Source organism: Strix uralensis, chromosome 1, assembly GCF_047716275.1.
Source record: "Strix uralensis isolate ZFMK-TIS-50842 chromosome 1, bStrUra1, whole genome shotgun sequence".
Classification (NCBI taxonomy): domain Eukaryota; kingdom Metazoa; phylum Chordata; class Aves; order Strigiformes; family Strigidae; genus Strix; species Strix uralensis.
In genome coordinates this window covers 143,496,577-143,510,391 of record NC_133972.1, presented here as the reverse complement: position 1 = coordinate 143,510,391, position 13,815 = coordinate 143,496,577, and the positions used below count along the sequence as shown (strand labels likewise).

Below are 13,815 nucleotides of genomic sequence, written 5' to 3'. Positions count from 1 at the left end.
ATACCTAAAGAAAATGTACATTTTAACACAAATTGTGCTGTTTTCTTCAGAGTATCACATTCCTGTTTACAACATACCTAGGTCACTATGAGATAGTGAGATACTGCTTTGTTCCCGCCACTATTTAAGAACAGTGATTTCCTCCCTGCCACTCCTCCCCAGCAAATTCACTTATCGCTTCTATCCGTGAAGTTTCACACGGTACTCTGCCACACCTGTTATACTGCCATATGAAAACACCTCGCGGTACAGCAGGACTTTGTGGTGGTGTTATGTGAAATGACGTTAACGCCCCAGTTAACACTGGGCAGAGTTCCTGGGGTTTTCGTCCCCGGGACCCAGGAAGGCGAAGACCCGCCACCCTTCCCTGCCTGCCCGCGGCCACCTTTCCGTCCCACTCCTTCCTCCCCTTCGCGGCGGGGGCGCCGAGGGCCCACCGGGCCGAGGGGCAGCCTGACCCTGCCGGGAGCGCAAGAGGCCCCTCTCCGCTCCCCCTGCACCGCTGCCCGGCAGCTGGAGACCCTGGGGCCACCCCGGCGGGCAGCCCGCACGCACCGCAGCGGTGGCGGCCGCCGCGGAGACCCGACAGCCCTCAGGGCGCTCCCCCCACTCCCCTCTGCCACCGCCGGCCCCACGGGACTACGGGTCCCAGCGGCCCCGCCCGGCCAAGGAACTACAGCACCCAGAATGCACCGCGGCCGGCTCGCGCCTGGGCGGCCTCGCGCCGCCTGCCGGGCAGCGCAGGCTGCGCCGGCCCCGGAGGTGCCCACGCGGCCCCGCCCCCTGCCCGCGGCCCCCGCCCGCCACGCGCCGCAGGTACCGACCCGCCCCCCGCCACCCCCCCAGTCCGGGGCGCCGCGCGCGGGGGGGCGGGGCCGGACCGGCCGAGGGGGAGGGGCGGCCCCGGCGGTGGCGCGGCAGAGGGAGGGGGAGCGCGAGCGCGAGCGCGGCGGCGAGCAGGTGAGTGGGGGCGCTCGCCCGCCCTTTGCTGCCCGCCCGGCGGGCGGGAAGGGGCGAGCAGGGCAGGAGGCGCCGTCGCCGTGAATGAGGGAGGCGGGCGGTGGGGACCCCGGGCTGGGGCGGCTGCGGTGCCCCACCGCCCCCGGCCTGTCCCGCCCCGCGCCGGGCGGTGGCGCAGCTGCCGCAGCCCCCGCGCACCTGTGTAGAGGCGGCCGCGGGCAGTTGCGCCGGCCCCGCCGGTAGGGAGCGCCGGGGGCGGCTGTGCCGCCGCGTGGGCTGCGGCGCGGCGGGGCCGGTCCTGGTCCCGCGCGGGCGGGACGGCGGGGACGGGACCCCCCTTCCGCGGGGCGGGGCGGGGGTGAGGAGCGGCGCCGCACCTCGGGGGCGGTGCCTCAGCCGGTTCCCAAAGCCCGGCGGCCGGGCAGGGCTCGCCAGGCCGTGTAGCTGCGCGAGCCCGGCCCCTCCGGCACCGCCGCTCCCGAAGTTACGTAAAGCGGCGCGAGCGGCCCTCGGCGAGCGCGGCCGCCCGGAGGCGGGAGCCGCGTCCCCGCCGTGGCGGTGCCGAGCGTGGGCGGCCGCCACCGTCCGCGTAACTGCCGCGCGTTCCCTCCGCTTTGGGGCTGCGCCGGCCGCTGGCGGGTGACGGGTGACGACGGGTTCTGTTCGGTTTCGTCTGTTTGAGAACCATTAAGCCACACAAAGGTAGGCAGCGTAAGCACGTCCTGCTGTGGAAAGGGGGGGCGGGGGGCAGTTACCTTCAGTTGTTTCTAATTCGGTAACAGACTCTTTGGGGCAGGAATTGCCCTCATCTGTGTACCTCTGTGTGTGTGCGAGGTGTGATAAAATAGGCCCCGATTTTGAGTTAATAAGCAGGTGAAGATGTTAAGTAACTTGATCGAAGTCGACACAAAATTATTCTTTTGGAAAAAAATTACAAAACCTAGCTCGGCAAGTTGTCTCTTTAAATATTCCACTAGTTCTTCAGCAGACATTCCACGGCAGCACTTAAATCCTAAACAACAGAGGTCAGCCTGACTGGGTTGTCCAAACAGGGGTGTAATGTATGTAACCAGATCACAAATAGTATTGCATAGCTAAAAGTCTTCTAAATCCAATTAGAACTTTTAAGTAAGGATTGTTTTGTTTCTAATCTATTGTCCTTGAATCGTGTGGCTTGCGTGTTTCTCACTGAACATACAAACCATTAGCTTAAAAGGGTTTGGAATTGCGATAGCTGCAAACTGGAGGCAAACCCTTTTTAAGTGGTTTTATTACAGCCTATTTGCTTTGCCCGCAAAAAGGGAGGTGGCTGTTGTAAACGCCCAGTGGGGTAAATTGGTGTCATGCTGTTGTGTAGCATGTGATGGTAGGGTTCCTGGGACTCTGTCCTATCCAGCTTCAGGTCTAGCAGTTCAGTACCTCCAGCAAATGTTTTCTTCTTCTTTCATTCTTAACTTACAGTTGGGAACCAAACTAAACCAAATACGGGCTCAGAACCTGTAACAAATTTCTTCCAAAAAGTAAATATCTAGACAAGAAGGAGAGTGCAGTCTCTGGATTATCTCTCAGGTGTGAGCAATCCGTTCTGGAGGTTGGTGTGGTGCAGTGATTCTACTGGTTTAGTGCAGAGACATGTAAGACTAGTCCCTGGTGAAGCTTTGGTAGTAGCAGACTGTGCCCCTGAACCTTCCCTCCTTGCTGCACTAGTGTAAGCAGGGAACGATATGGTTTGTCTAAACGGGTTTTTTTATCAAATTATTTTCAGTTCCTTTTATTGCATGAATTGGCAGTAAACTTCTGTGTTCATAGAAAAGGCTTGAGTCCAAAGGTTTTGACTCTCATTTGAGCATTGTATTCTTTTTCTAATGTTTAGCCTTCATAAAGTGCAAATTAATGCAATTTTAAACCCTGTTGTGATTCATAGCATGACAATATTTTAGATATTTGGAAACTGATACTTTTACAGTTTAAGATGGGTTTTCATACATATATATGCATATAAATGTATTCATGAGTCTGGTAAGTTCTAATGTAATATCTTTGGGGTTTTTTTTCTGTTTTCTTGAAAAAATAAATCAAATTAAATGACATGGTGTACCTTTTATTCACTTGACCTGACATTTCTGTTGTTCAAAAAACACTCTTCTCTTACTCTTCAGGAAGTTATAGGAATCTGCATGTGACACTGGTAGTATCAGTCCCTTTTATCTATGGGTATGTTTACTATGTCAGATTGAGTCAAGAATATGCTTTAGAAGCAATTATTGTGATCATCATAGTTTAATATGCATTGGCTCACAATTTGGGATGGTCTCGCAGAGTACAAAAGAAACTAAAACAGAAAATGTACCCTGGGAGCAGACCTAATGCAGTCCAGCTTCTAATAAGCATTCAGTCAATGGTAACGAATTACAGCTAGTCTGACATAAAACTGACATACAATGTAGGTGTTGGATTCTTAAAACCAAGTGCTCTACTCAACAGATCTGGCTGTGCTGAGCTTGTAAGTATAGGTACATCCTTTCAGTAATGCATGTGCATTTAAGAGTGGTAGTAAGCATGTAAATTCAAAATAGTTCCCGACTGGCATTTCACTTTAAAGAAAGAAGTTCCTCTAGAAAAGACACCATTCACAAGTATTGTAACTGGTGAAAATGTTGTCTTGGTTTGTGGGGTTTTGTTGTTTCTGTTTTTTTTTTTTTTTCCCCAAAAAGTGCTGAAAAGCAGAGGCTGTTTTTTTTCTCAGAATTCCATGAACTCCTGCATGAACTTCACCAGATTCCGTGAGATGTGGGTTTATTTTCCTTTCCTGGTTCAGACTCATAAAGTCATGCAGGAGGAGATAATAACCACTTTTCTGTATTTACAGATCCTTTGATTTGTTGCAAACCTGGACTCAGTTGAGTTCCTCTGTGGGATTTAATCCCATACCTCGCAGGAACATAGGTGGGTGGGGCATTCTTTAAGGGGATGTTCCCAGCTCCTTATGCTGGTAACATGGAAGAGTCGCTGAAGTGCCAAGTGAAAAAGGAGTTAGTTGTTCAGTGTTTTATACAAATAAGAATATTGCTGGAGAAAATCTACCAGAGAATACTTCATGTCTTGATATTTCTATGTCTATTAAAATGTATTGCAAGGTTTATTGTTCGAGCAGAAAACAGATTCACTTACTGAGATATAGGTGGAAAAGGGGATTTAGATCTTGGTCTAGCTCCAGGAGAATGTCTTGTCTCCAAGACAGGTGTTACTTGCTTCTTCCAGATGATGTGGGGGTGAAGCAGATCAGCTGTCATGACACATGGAGTTAAGTCACACAACCAAGCACAGGACTGTGCTGCAACAGAAGCTGCTGGACAGTCCAAATCCTGTACCTGACCAGCAGAGTCAATCAGCAGGGGTTTATGATACTGACAGTTCTACTCCCTTGGATGCTGCTGAGTGTCTAGCCTCATCCCACAGTGAAGCAGAGGTGCTTCTGAGGAGTTGCTGCCAGTTTGAAATTGTTCTTGTTGGTCAAGTTCCCTGAGCTTTCTGACGTACAGAGTGTGTGAAGATTTCCCTATGTAGCTGAAAGGATGAGGAAGTTTTTTTCCTTCAGTCAAGGAATACTTTAAAAAGCATTTTTCAGTCTTTCTTGTTGCTGCTGGTTCATTTCATATTTACTTCCTTATTCATGTTCTCTAACATTTATTTAGAGCAAGAGAATGAAAGCATCACTTCACCCTGGCAATTAGGAAACTCATTTGGTTTTTGCTTCAGTAGATGATTGATTATGTATATGATGTGAATGAGGTTGACGGTTTCCCATTTCACAGCTGCCTGCAGCCTTGTGGTTGATGGGTGTACTCTTGGGTGAAATGGGTGGTGAGCTCCTGTAAGAGCTCTTCTTTGGGTACTTTGTTAAAATGAGAAGGTGGTGCTTTTTTGACAGTTTGATACTGCTGTCTTAATTTTTTTTCTTTTTTTAGAAATGTACACACATGCACTCAGAAGATTAATTTTAGCTTGAAATGGTTTTCTTGAAGAAAAAATATCAAATCTTTATCTTTTTTCCCTGAACTTGTTTTTTTTTTCCATTTTAATCTGCTGGAATGGAAAACCAGCTGCTATTGCAACACTGCTTTTGATGTGAGTGCTTGTAAAACTTAATAGCTCCAATTCAAGCTACAGAAAATGTGCCCAGTTAACATTGTTACAAATGTCTGCAGCATTATATGCAACAGAGTTGTTCTGAAAAAAATTTCACTTTGAAAACAGGTCCATTATATTTCAGTGAATATGTAATATGCAAATATGCTTTTTACCTAAGTTGTTTACTGTGTTATCTTTTGATCCATGTCATGTATATTGTTGCATGCGTGTTTGGCTCATGTAGTCTGCACCAGATATCTTACAGAAGCAATTCTGAGAAAAGGTTTTATGCTGTTAATACTAAATAGTCATTAAAACTACACTTGCTTCTTATATGCCTAAAAATTGCTGACTTTTGCAGTAAAAAAAGTAGTGCTTAAATCATAAAGGGCAAAAAGATTTTTCTCTTTTGTAATCTTACTTTCCTTCTGTTACTTTAATTTTAGTAGCTGTGAAAGACAGAGCTCCTGTAAAGTTGTCCATCACATTGTAGCGATACAATTTAAAAGTAGCAATTTATTTGAAGCCAAATTCCTTGTGAAAATGTCTAACCATCCATACTGCTATGTACCATCTCAGTACTGATAGATTCTTCCAAAGCAGTATGTTAGTGTTGCTTTCGCTTAAAAATTACAACAATATTTTCTGTCCTTCACTGCAGATACAGTTCTTGAAGAGAAAACATGGCTTAATACAGTGAATGAACCTTAAACTCCTGGACCAAAAACTGAGGTTTTTTTCAGGAAGGATGGCAACACCATATGTTCCTGTTCCTATTCCTATCGGAAGTTCATCATCCAGCTTTACAAACAGAAACCAAAGAAGCTCTTCTTTTGGGAGCATCTCAACGAGTTCCAGCTCCTCAAAAGGACAGCTGGAGGACTCTACAATTGGTAGTTTTAAAAAGATGAGCATGCCTGACCAGACTGGTTCTACGTCATCTGTGTGTAGTAGTCCACTTGTTAGGACTAAATTTACAGGTACGGATACATCCATAGAATACTGTACTCAGCCCGTAGAAGAAATAGAGCAGAATACAGATTCCAGGAGCTGGGAAGATCGACCGTCCACGCCTACTATACTGGGTTATGAGGTGATGGAGGAAAGGGCAAAATTCACTGTAAGTTTTGGGGATAGTATAGTTCATCCTATAATGACAAGATAACTGTTGGATGTACTTTGCGTTCTCTTTCAGTATTTTATCCTGCAGTTCAGGGATGTTGGAGTACTTTACAAATTCCTATTTAGCTTCAAAGTACTGCCATCTGACAGAAAAATATCATTCCTGTTACACAGGTGGGAAAGTTGAGACTCAGAAGCAGTCTCTCCTGTAACTATGTGCATGGAATAGAAGGAATTCATTCTACTTCAGGTATAAATTTCTGCTGGAAAAATCGGGAATTTCTAGCAACGTTACAATTCCTGTGAAACTGAACTTGTAGAAGTTCTGGATAGTTAAACATCTTAAATAAAATGTAGCCTTTTATTTGAAATGAATGATAAGACATCATGATATTTGCCTTTTACAGTGATTAGTAATATGCAACATTTGCATTGAAGTGCTAATGTAGTTTTCAGCTTTTTTGCATTGCTTGGTTTAGTTTCTAATAAGGGAAATCTGTTCTGAAAACATTAGAGTGAGATGTCATATGCATTAACTCATGACAGAGCACCAGCTGAACCAATTTGTAGTGATTTTTCTCAAAATGTGCTGTAGCTGACAATTCCACTTTTTTTATATGCCATAAATATATTAACATGTTTGTGCATTTGTTTTTGTGAATGTGGTTGAAACGTTTCTTTGAGATAATTCGGCAATGCTTGTGGGACTGATGGAAGCTGTTTGTTACTAATTATGTTACTTCAGGAGCACAATCTTAATCACAAATAGGTAAGGAGGAACAAATAGCAGACAAACTTATTTTTTCTCCTATTTTCTTTTAGATTAGAGAAGTGTGAAATCTAATGCCCTTATGGCAGTTGAAATAATACTAATAAAATCGTGTTCTTTTTGCAAATAATTAAATAATGCTGCTTTTTTAATTATTTGAGAATGATGTCATAAGTTTCTAACATATTCTTTTTCAGTTTCTAACATCTTCATGCTTGGTAGCATAAGAGAAGAGCCAAATTTTTTTTTTACATGTAGATTAAAAGATTCCTTTTAAATAATACATTCAAAACTAAAACAATTGTTAGTATTGTTACATTGACCAGGGTTAGTCTGAAAATATGCCAAGGCATATTCCAGTGCGCGTGTAAGATGTTCCACTGTAGTTACAATGACAACTTTGACTCCTTATTTTACGTAGAAGGCCAGGTTACAGTACAAATGAAACATTCTTCATCGTTAAAATGCTTGGATGTGTTTTTGCTCTTTCTGAATTCACTTTTGTTGATGTGTTTGTTTCTGAAAGCATGTAACTGTTTGCTTTCAGTTGCATGTTGAAAATAAGCTTGCCATTGTGCATTAAAATCAGCAAGTAATTAGTCCTAGAAACCTTGATTGCTTCTGTGTGCAAAATCAGTGAGATGGAAGACAGTGGAAATTAAATTGAAATCACCTGTAAAAGAGAGGAAACTCAATTGCTGAAGTTGTTTTGCTGTTTGTTAGTGACTCACAGTTCCCAAAAATATGAATCTGAATTACTTAAACTGAGTGATGTACTAATTTTGGGAGTTAAATCTTAGTGCATGTTGGAGTACATGGCTGCTGAAGCTTACAGGAGAAAAAACCTAGGCTGAAAAACATCTCTGTAAGCAATTGGTCTCAAATGAGTTAGCAGTGTTGGAATGTTGAATGCTCAATTATCACTTTTTCTAAGCCAACTAGAAATGATAATGAGATGTGGAATCAGCCAGAGATTGTTACTGAACATTGGCATATTTTCACAGAATGTTTTGTATTTGTGGAATAAGGCAGTTCAGGATTGACTGGAATTACATGAATTTGTATTTTTTTCCTGAGACCTTGTGTGGTGGATAAGAAAAACTAATCTTAAACACACTCAAAACTTTTTTCAACTTTGGCAAGAAAACCAAAAATGTTTGTTTCAGGTTGACTTTTTTCTTTTTTTTCAGTAATGACAAGCTGATTGTGCTCCTTATTACAATTAAGTTGACCATAACTTGTGAAGGCTTTTAAGTGGTCTAATACTTACTTGGAAACCATTCAAAGTGAGGGTCAGACTAACTGATCTTTTTCATATGTGCATTTGTAAACAATGCCTTTGCAGAACTTTTAGTAGAAGAGTAGAATAGAATTAACAAGTAAAACCACAAGCATATTCCAAAGCTTCTTGTTCTGTGTTTTCCTGTGTACTAGCAAAGAGTCTTCCCAATTTTATACAGCAGTTCTGCTTTATAAAATTTTTATAAAATAAAGCTGTTTATACTTTTGGCATGACAAGAAAGCTAAAACATTTGGACAAACATATAAGAAGAATTACATTTTAATGCTGCTTCACAAGCATGTCTTGCAGCTTGAATTTTAAAAGCTAATAGCTTTTTGTTGATGTCTGAAATATTGCCTCTATCACAGTCCATGACTTCCACAGATGATGCTGCTTGAAAGTGGAAGTCTGTGTTTTAAAAGTAGATAAGAGAAGTACTTTTTGAAAAATTGCTTTTGATTTGCACCGTAGTTATCTGTAGTTTGTGTAACTGTCTGCAACTTAATATATTGTTGAATACAAAAACGCTAAAAACAGTCTCAAACATGTACAGAAGTTGGCTAGCACTGGGATTAGCATATGCTGGGACTGCAACAAGAAAAATACATTTATCGGACAACTTGCTGTGAAAACATGAAATACTGAAAAATGTTATACTATGTAATAGAAAATGTTTTAAATAGAATTTGGTTAAATGCCTGTAAGGGATTGTTTATCATTATGATTCCAAAAATATGTTTTTCTTCCTTGTATTTTGTGGGTTTTTTATTTTAACCAGAGGACACCTAGACTGGGGAAGGTAACCCAGTACAATTGCAGAGCCTCTTTTTCCTTACATTGGAGAAAGTAAGGTTGTGATATGAGAACCCTTGTTTCCTAGACGTTTAATATTTTCTAGTTGAAGTTGTGTGTTGTTAGATTCATTGTATTCGGGCATTTGAGTACCAGTCCTTCTGAAATGTAATGGTTTTATTTTTTTAAAATATTTTATTTATCCATTTGTTTTTAAATAGGAGACTGGTTGTGCTGTTGTCTTGCAAAATCTGATTCAAATGGTCCACTACATTGCTAGTATAGTTGTTCTGATGCAGTTATCTAGGGCAGTGGTTGTATTTTTGCCTGGAAAGACAAAACCTAATGTTCAAGACAAATGGAACCAAAGGAGGATGTTATTTTTATCCTGCATCCCTTTTCCCTGTGAAGCAAGTCAGATGAGACATTTTAGAACAATATAATACTCAGTACCTGATTATTACAGTCATCTTAAAAGCAGATTGGTTTCAAGGATTAACGAGTAAAACTGTAATTCAGCAAAGGCTAAAGTAGATCACTAAAACATACTTCACTTACCTCTTTGATAGCTGAGACTCATTTTTTCCTGGGGAAGAAATCTGGATGCAGTTTCACAAACCCTTTCTTACAGAAAATAGCTAAATGTATTTAGGAATTACAGGAACTACTTTCTTAAATTCTGAAATTAATTCATACTTTGTACTGGTAATTTTTTTTAAAAAAAAATCAATTAAGGACTTATTTTTTTATTTGTGAGTTTTGTTTCAGTAAGAAATAAAGGGTAATTTCAGCCTTCCAGCCAATGTAGCATGAAGTTCTGCACATCTTCCTGATATTCCTATTTTTTCCACACAGGTATACAAAATACTGGTAAAAAGAAGTCCAGAGGAAAGTTGGGTGGTTTTCAGACGGTACACTGACTTCTCCAGGCTTAATGACAAGGTGAGAATTATACACTGGTAAATTCTCAACTAACTTGTCTCGCTCTTCTTTCATGTTTCATTTTCTTTGTGACTGACATTTTGTCACTTTTTTCCTTTTCTTGCTTTTTTTGCATATGAAACACATCCTGTATTAATGAATGGAAACCATATGATGCCTCATTTTCTTTCAAAGATACATGAAATAACTACAGCTAGTGCAAAGAAGGTATTTCTTCATCTGAAGCTGTTAATGTGCTTCATACTTTATATTTATTCCTAGTGTATGTGATAAAGGAAATTAAATCTTTAATAGTTGTATCCCCTGCATGGAAGTAGAACTCGGGTCTGATTTCTCTTGCAGGAATGATCCAGTAATTATTTGGTCCTTTTCAGTGCAACAAACTGGTTTTTTCGTGATAACACTGAAGTCTCATGAACATAAGTAGTTCTTTGTATGTTCATCAGTCTTGAGTTGTTTTCAGTGTCTTCGAAGTTAATTGTGAAATATTTTATTAGATCTTTAAAGCTGAAGACAGAGACACCGGGTAAATAGGAGTTCTGGGTCAGCAACTTAGTATTTTTACAACACTTGAAAGCAAAAAATGTTTGTCTAAAAAGCACAAGTTTTTTTAATTGGTAAATAGCATTTGGCTGTCCCATTTAGCATTATTTCCATAAAAGCATAAAAGTAGAAAAACAGAATTGCAGTTTTCTTTGTCCTGCTGTCCACTCCTATGAATAATCTTTCATTGCAAGTTTAACACATTTTCTGCTGTTATGTTCTTTCATGTTTGAACTTGTAACGTTTTAACACTCCTGGTTTTTACCCATAGTAAGGGGTTTTTTTTTTATACCTTTTCTTCTCCTTGGATCAGTGTGCCTAATCAACTAAGAACTTAATCTTGCTGAAATCTTGAATATGCACTTGAACTTACACATTTCTCCGGGTTCTTGGTTTGACCTATTTGGATATCTTTTAGGCTACCTCTAAACATCAGTGCAGTCTAGAACTAATACAAATTGTTGAATGTGAATTAGTTTAGAAATTTCTTTCTGTCTTTTAATTCAGTCTGTTCTAAATTAAGGAATGCTTTGGTATTGGCAAAAGCTTGACTTATTTTGAGATTATGATGTCCTGGAGATTTTGACTCAAATTTTGGAAGTCAAGTGATACAACAGTTTGTATTTTGGTCAGCTGTGACAGATGTAGGTCAAGACCTGGCATTGACTTTTAGTGTGGTTATCAGTAGGTCGAAAAATTAAAATGCCACAGATATTCATTTTAGAATAGATATTTAGATTTTACAAGTGAAGTCCTTAGTCTTTGCAGTTAAATCTTTGACAAAAATGTTTGGCTTTAACATGATCTATAGGTATTAGGATTTCAGTTTAAAAAGAAGGACTTTAGTTCTCCTTTGTGTCACTGACTGAAGCTTTTTCATCTTTTGGTGTACATCTAAACTTCTGTTATGTTACTATTCTGTAATTCTCTAGAAGTTTCAGAATTATGGTATGTTTCAGTTCCTGGAGCTGGTATTTCTCTACTATAAAAAGCATAATACTTAATAGTAAATGGTTGTATGCATGCATCAGTGGTTCAAAAGGCATGGTGCAACACTTGCAATTCCTTGCTCTCTAATGGCAAATATAGGCATGAAGTTGCATGCATGAGACTGAAAGCTCAAAACCATGAACTCTCCTTTTATGAACGAAACAAGTAAGTGCAGCAGCAGGTTAAGACCTGAAAAGAACCATTTTCAAGTGTAAGCAACAAATTCTTCAAATGTCAAAGCTATGTACTTTCCAGGCAGTGAAAAGGTTATGAAAACTCCATACCTACTGAAAGAAGACAAATAGAAGATGATGATGAAGTAATCCATTGTAAAGGAATGATGAGATATTGCCAGTATGGGTACACAAGAAGCCACATAATAATCTCAAAGTGAAAAGTCATTAAAAAAATACAAATAGAGATCAGCGCAAGGAGAGTAGTACAGACTTATAAAGACTAAGGCAGAAGTGCTGAGATGCAAGATGGACTGTCATAGAGCTAAGAGCAATAGGTAAAGTTCTATAAATCATTAGAGACAGAAGTAAGGGAAGGAGGCTGTAAAATAACAAATCCATTACTTGAGAGCAAACTATGGGAAGCAAATAGTGAATGGTACAGGCAAGATTGAAATACTGTCTTTTGCTGTAATATTAACAAAAAAATTAATTTTAGTGGATGTTGGAACATGACAATTTGAGGGGCTAGGAACAAAGGGTAAAATACAGATATTTGACTAGATGCATAGATAATGTTTGTTAAGAACACCTAGTGGACTGGTGAAGAATACTCTTTGGTCCCAAAAAATGGTGGAAAAAGAACTTTGTAAAGTTTATTACTATGCTGGTAGAGATGTTTAGCAAATCATTAAATAGCCAGTCTTAAGAACCAAGAAGTTAACCATTTCTCCCTGAGACTGTGCCTCATGTGACATGCATAATCTGTCACATGATGATGTAGGTGAGAGACATCTAGACAAGATGCTGGATCCAAGCAAGTAGTCACAGCCAGCATAACTTGTCTGACCCACAGTTTTTCCTGCTGTGTCTGAGGAGTGTTCAAGAAAGAATGCCCCAGGACTGTGCTGTTGAATATTAAGGCTGCCGATGGCAGCTAGCTTTCTCATACTGTCTTCACTCACAAAAGTAATCTGTGGGTAGGCATATTCTTTCCTTAGAAATAAATTACATGATCTACTTAACCAGACAAGTGAAATTACCATTAAGCAGAAATCTGTGTGGTTGAAAAGCTTTCCTAGCAGTGGTTATCTGTGATCCTCTCTACAACCAACACAGGAACTCATTTTGTTATCTTTTCTGGGTTGAGTTCTATTCAGTATTTTATTAACTTAAGAGGGGTTATGGAGCATATGGATGACCAAAGATAAAAATACCAAGAAGAGTCTTAATATCAAGATGGAATTCAGTAAGAGGAAACTTAAATAATTAAATGCAGAAATAAAGAGCAAGGCTTTGACAATAAACCATTCTATAAATAAGGAACTAGTAGTTATCATGGGCTGTTTGAATATACAGTACTTGTGATGTTGAAAAAGCATCCTTCCTGTGCTGTGAAACGGTACTTATATGAGCAAGGGTGATCAATCCACTAATGTGGTTCTTCCTTTAAACTGTACAGAGAGATTTTAGCTGAAGTATAGTATCTGTTTTAATGTTTTAAAACTTAATCTGCTTAAAGAGCTCCCCATTAGCTTTTTCCATGAGTCCTTAAAGATTAGTTAAATAAATAAAACTTACTGTCAGAAGGCTTGAATTTTGTTGCGCAAGGATTAACACCCACTGAAGAATTACCTTGCGGCTATGTAAACATTGAGTGCTAAACCGATTTCAAGGCAGATTCTGGAATCCCTGTCACGTGAACATTCATACAAATATATTAGGTGTATGCAGTACATCCCTGACAGAAGGTGACTTAATCTTTTTCTGAAGACAGGATCAAACAATTCTTGTGGCAGTTGGAGGAATATTAGGTTTTGTAAAACCTGTTTGCTTTTTCCTGTTGGTTGTAAATCCTCTTCGACGTTTTTCTGTGTCAAGCACCCCTTGTAGGAAATGACATCTAAAAATTGTTTTTTATGAAAGCATTAGTTTTTTTTTTGATCTTCATATGTATTAGAAAAATAATTAATTGGACAGGTCCATCATTATATAATTCTATGCTTCCGTTCACTTGTATATTTCATCTCTGAATTAAAAGAAAAATTCTAGGTATTTCTGATGTTAAGTATGCCCCATTACTATTTAAGTAACTCAAAAATACAATTTTG

General features: G+C 40.2%; 1 protein-coding gene across 5 annotated transcripts in view; it reads left to right on the top strand.

Annotated features, from left to right (window-relative positions):
* The first annotated feature begins 928 nt into the window (after window positions 1–928).
* Window positions 929–13,815, top strand: part of SNX16 (sorting nexin 16) — a 28,455-nt gene continuing 15,568 nt past the window's right edge. For 2 of the 5 annotated variants that reach the window (XM_074883709.1, XM_074883672.1), the window contains exons 1-4: window positions 929–960; window positions 5,753–6,211; window positions 9,912–9,998; window positions 10,173–10,205. In XM_074883709.1, coding sequence (XP_074739810.1) covers window positions 5,792–6,211; window positions 9,912–9,998; window positions 10,173–10,205 — 540 coding nt within the window. In that variant the 5' untranslated portion in view covers window positions 929–960; window positions 5,753–5,791. Of the gene's footprint in view, window positions 961–1,373; window positions 1,663–3,539; window positions 3,907–5,752; window positions 6,212–9,911; window positions 9,999–10,172; window positions 10,206–13,815 lie in introns of those variants that run through there. The other 3 variants (XM_074883681.1, XM_074883691.1, XM_074883700.1) reach the window with 3 other exon arrangements.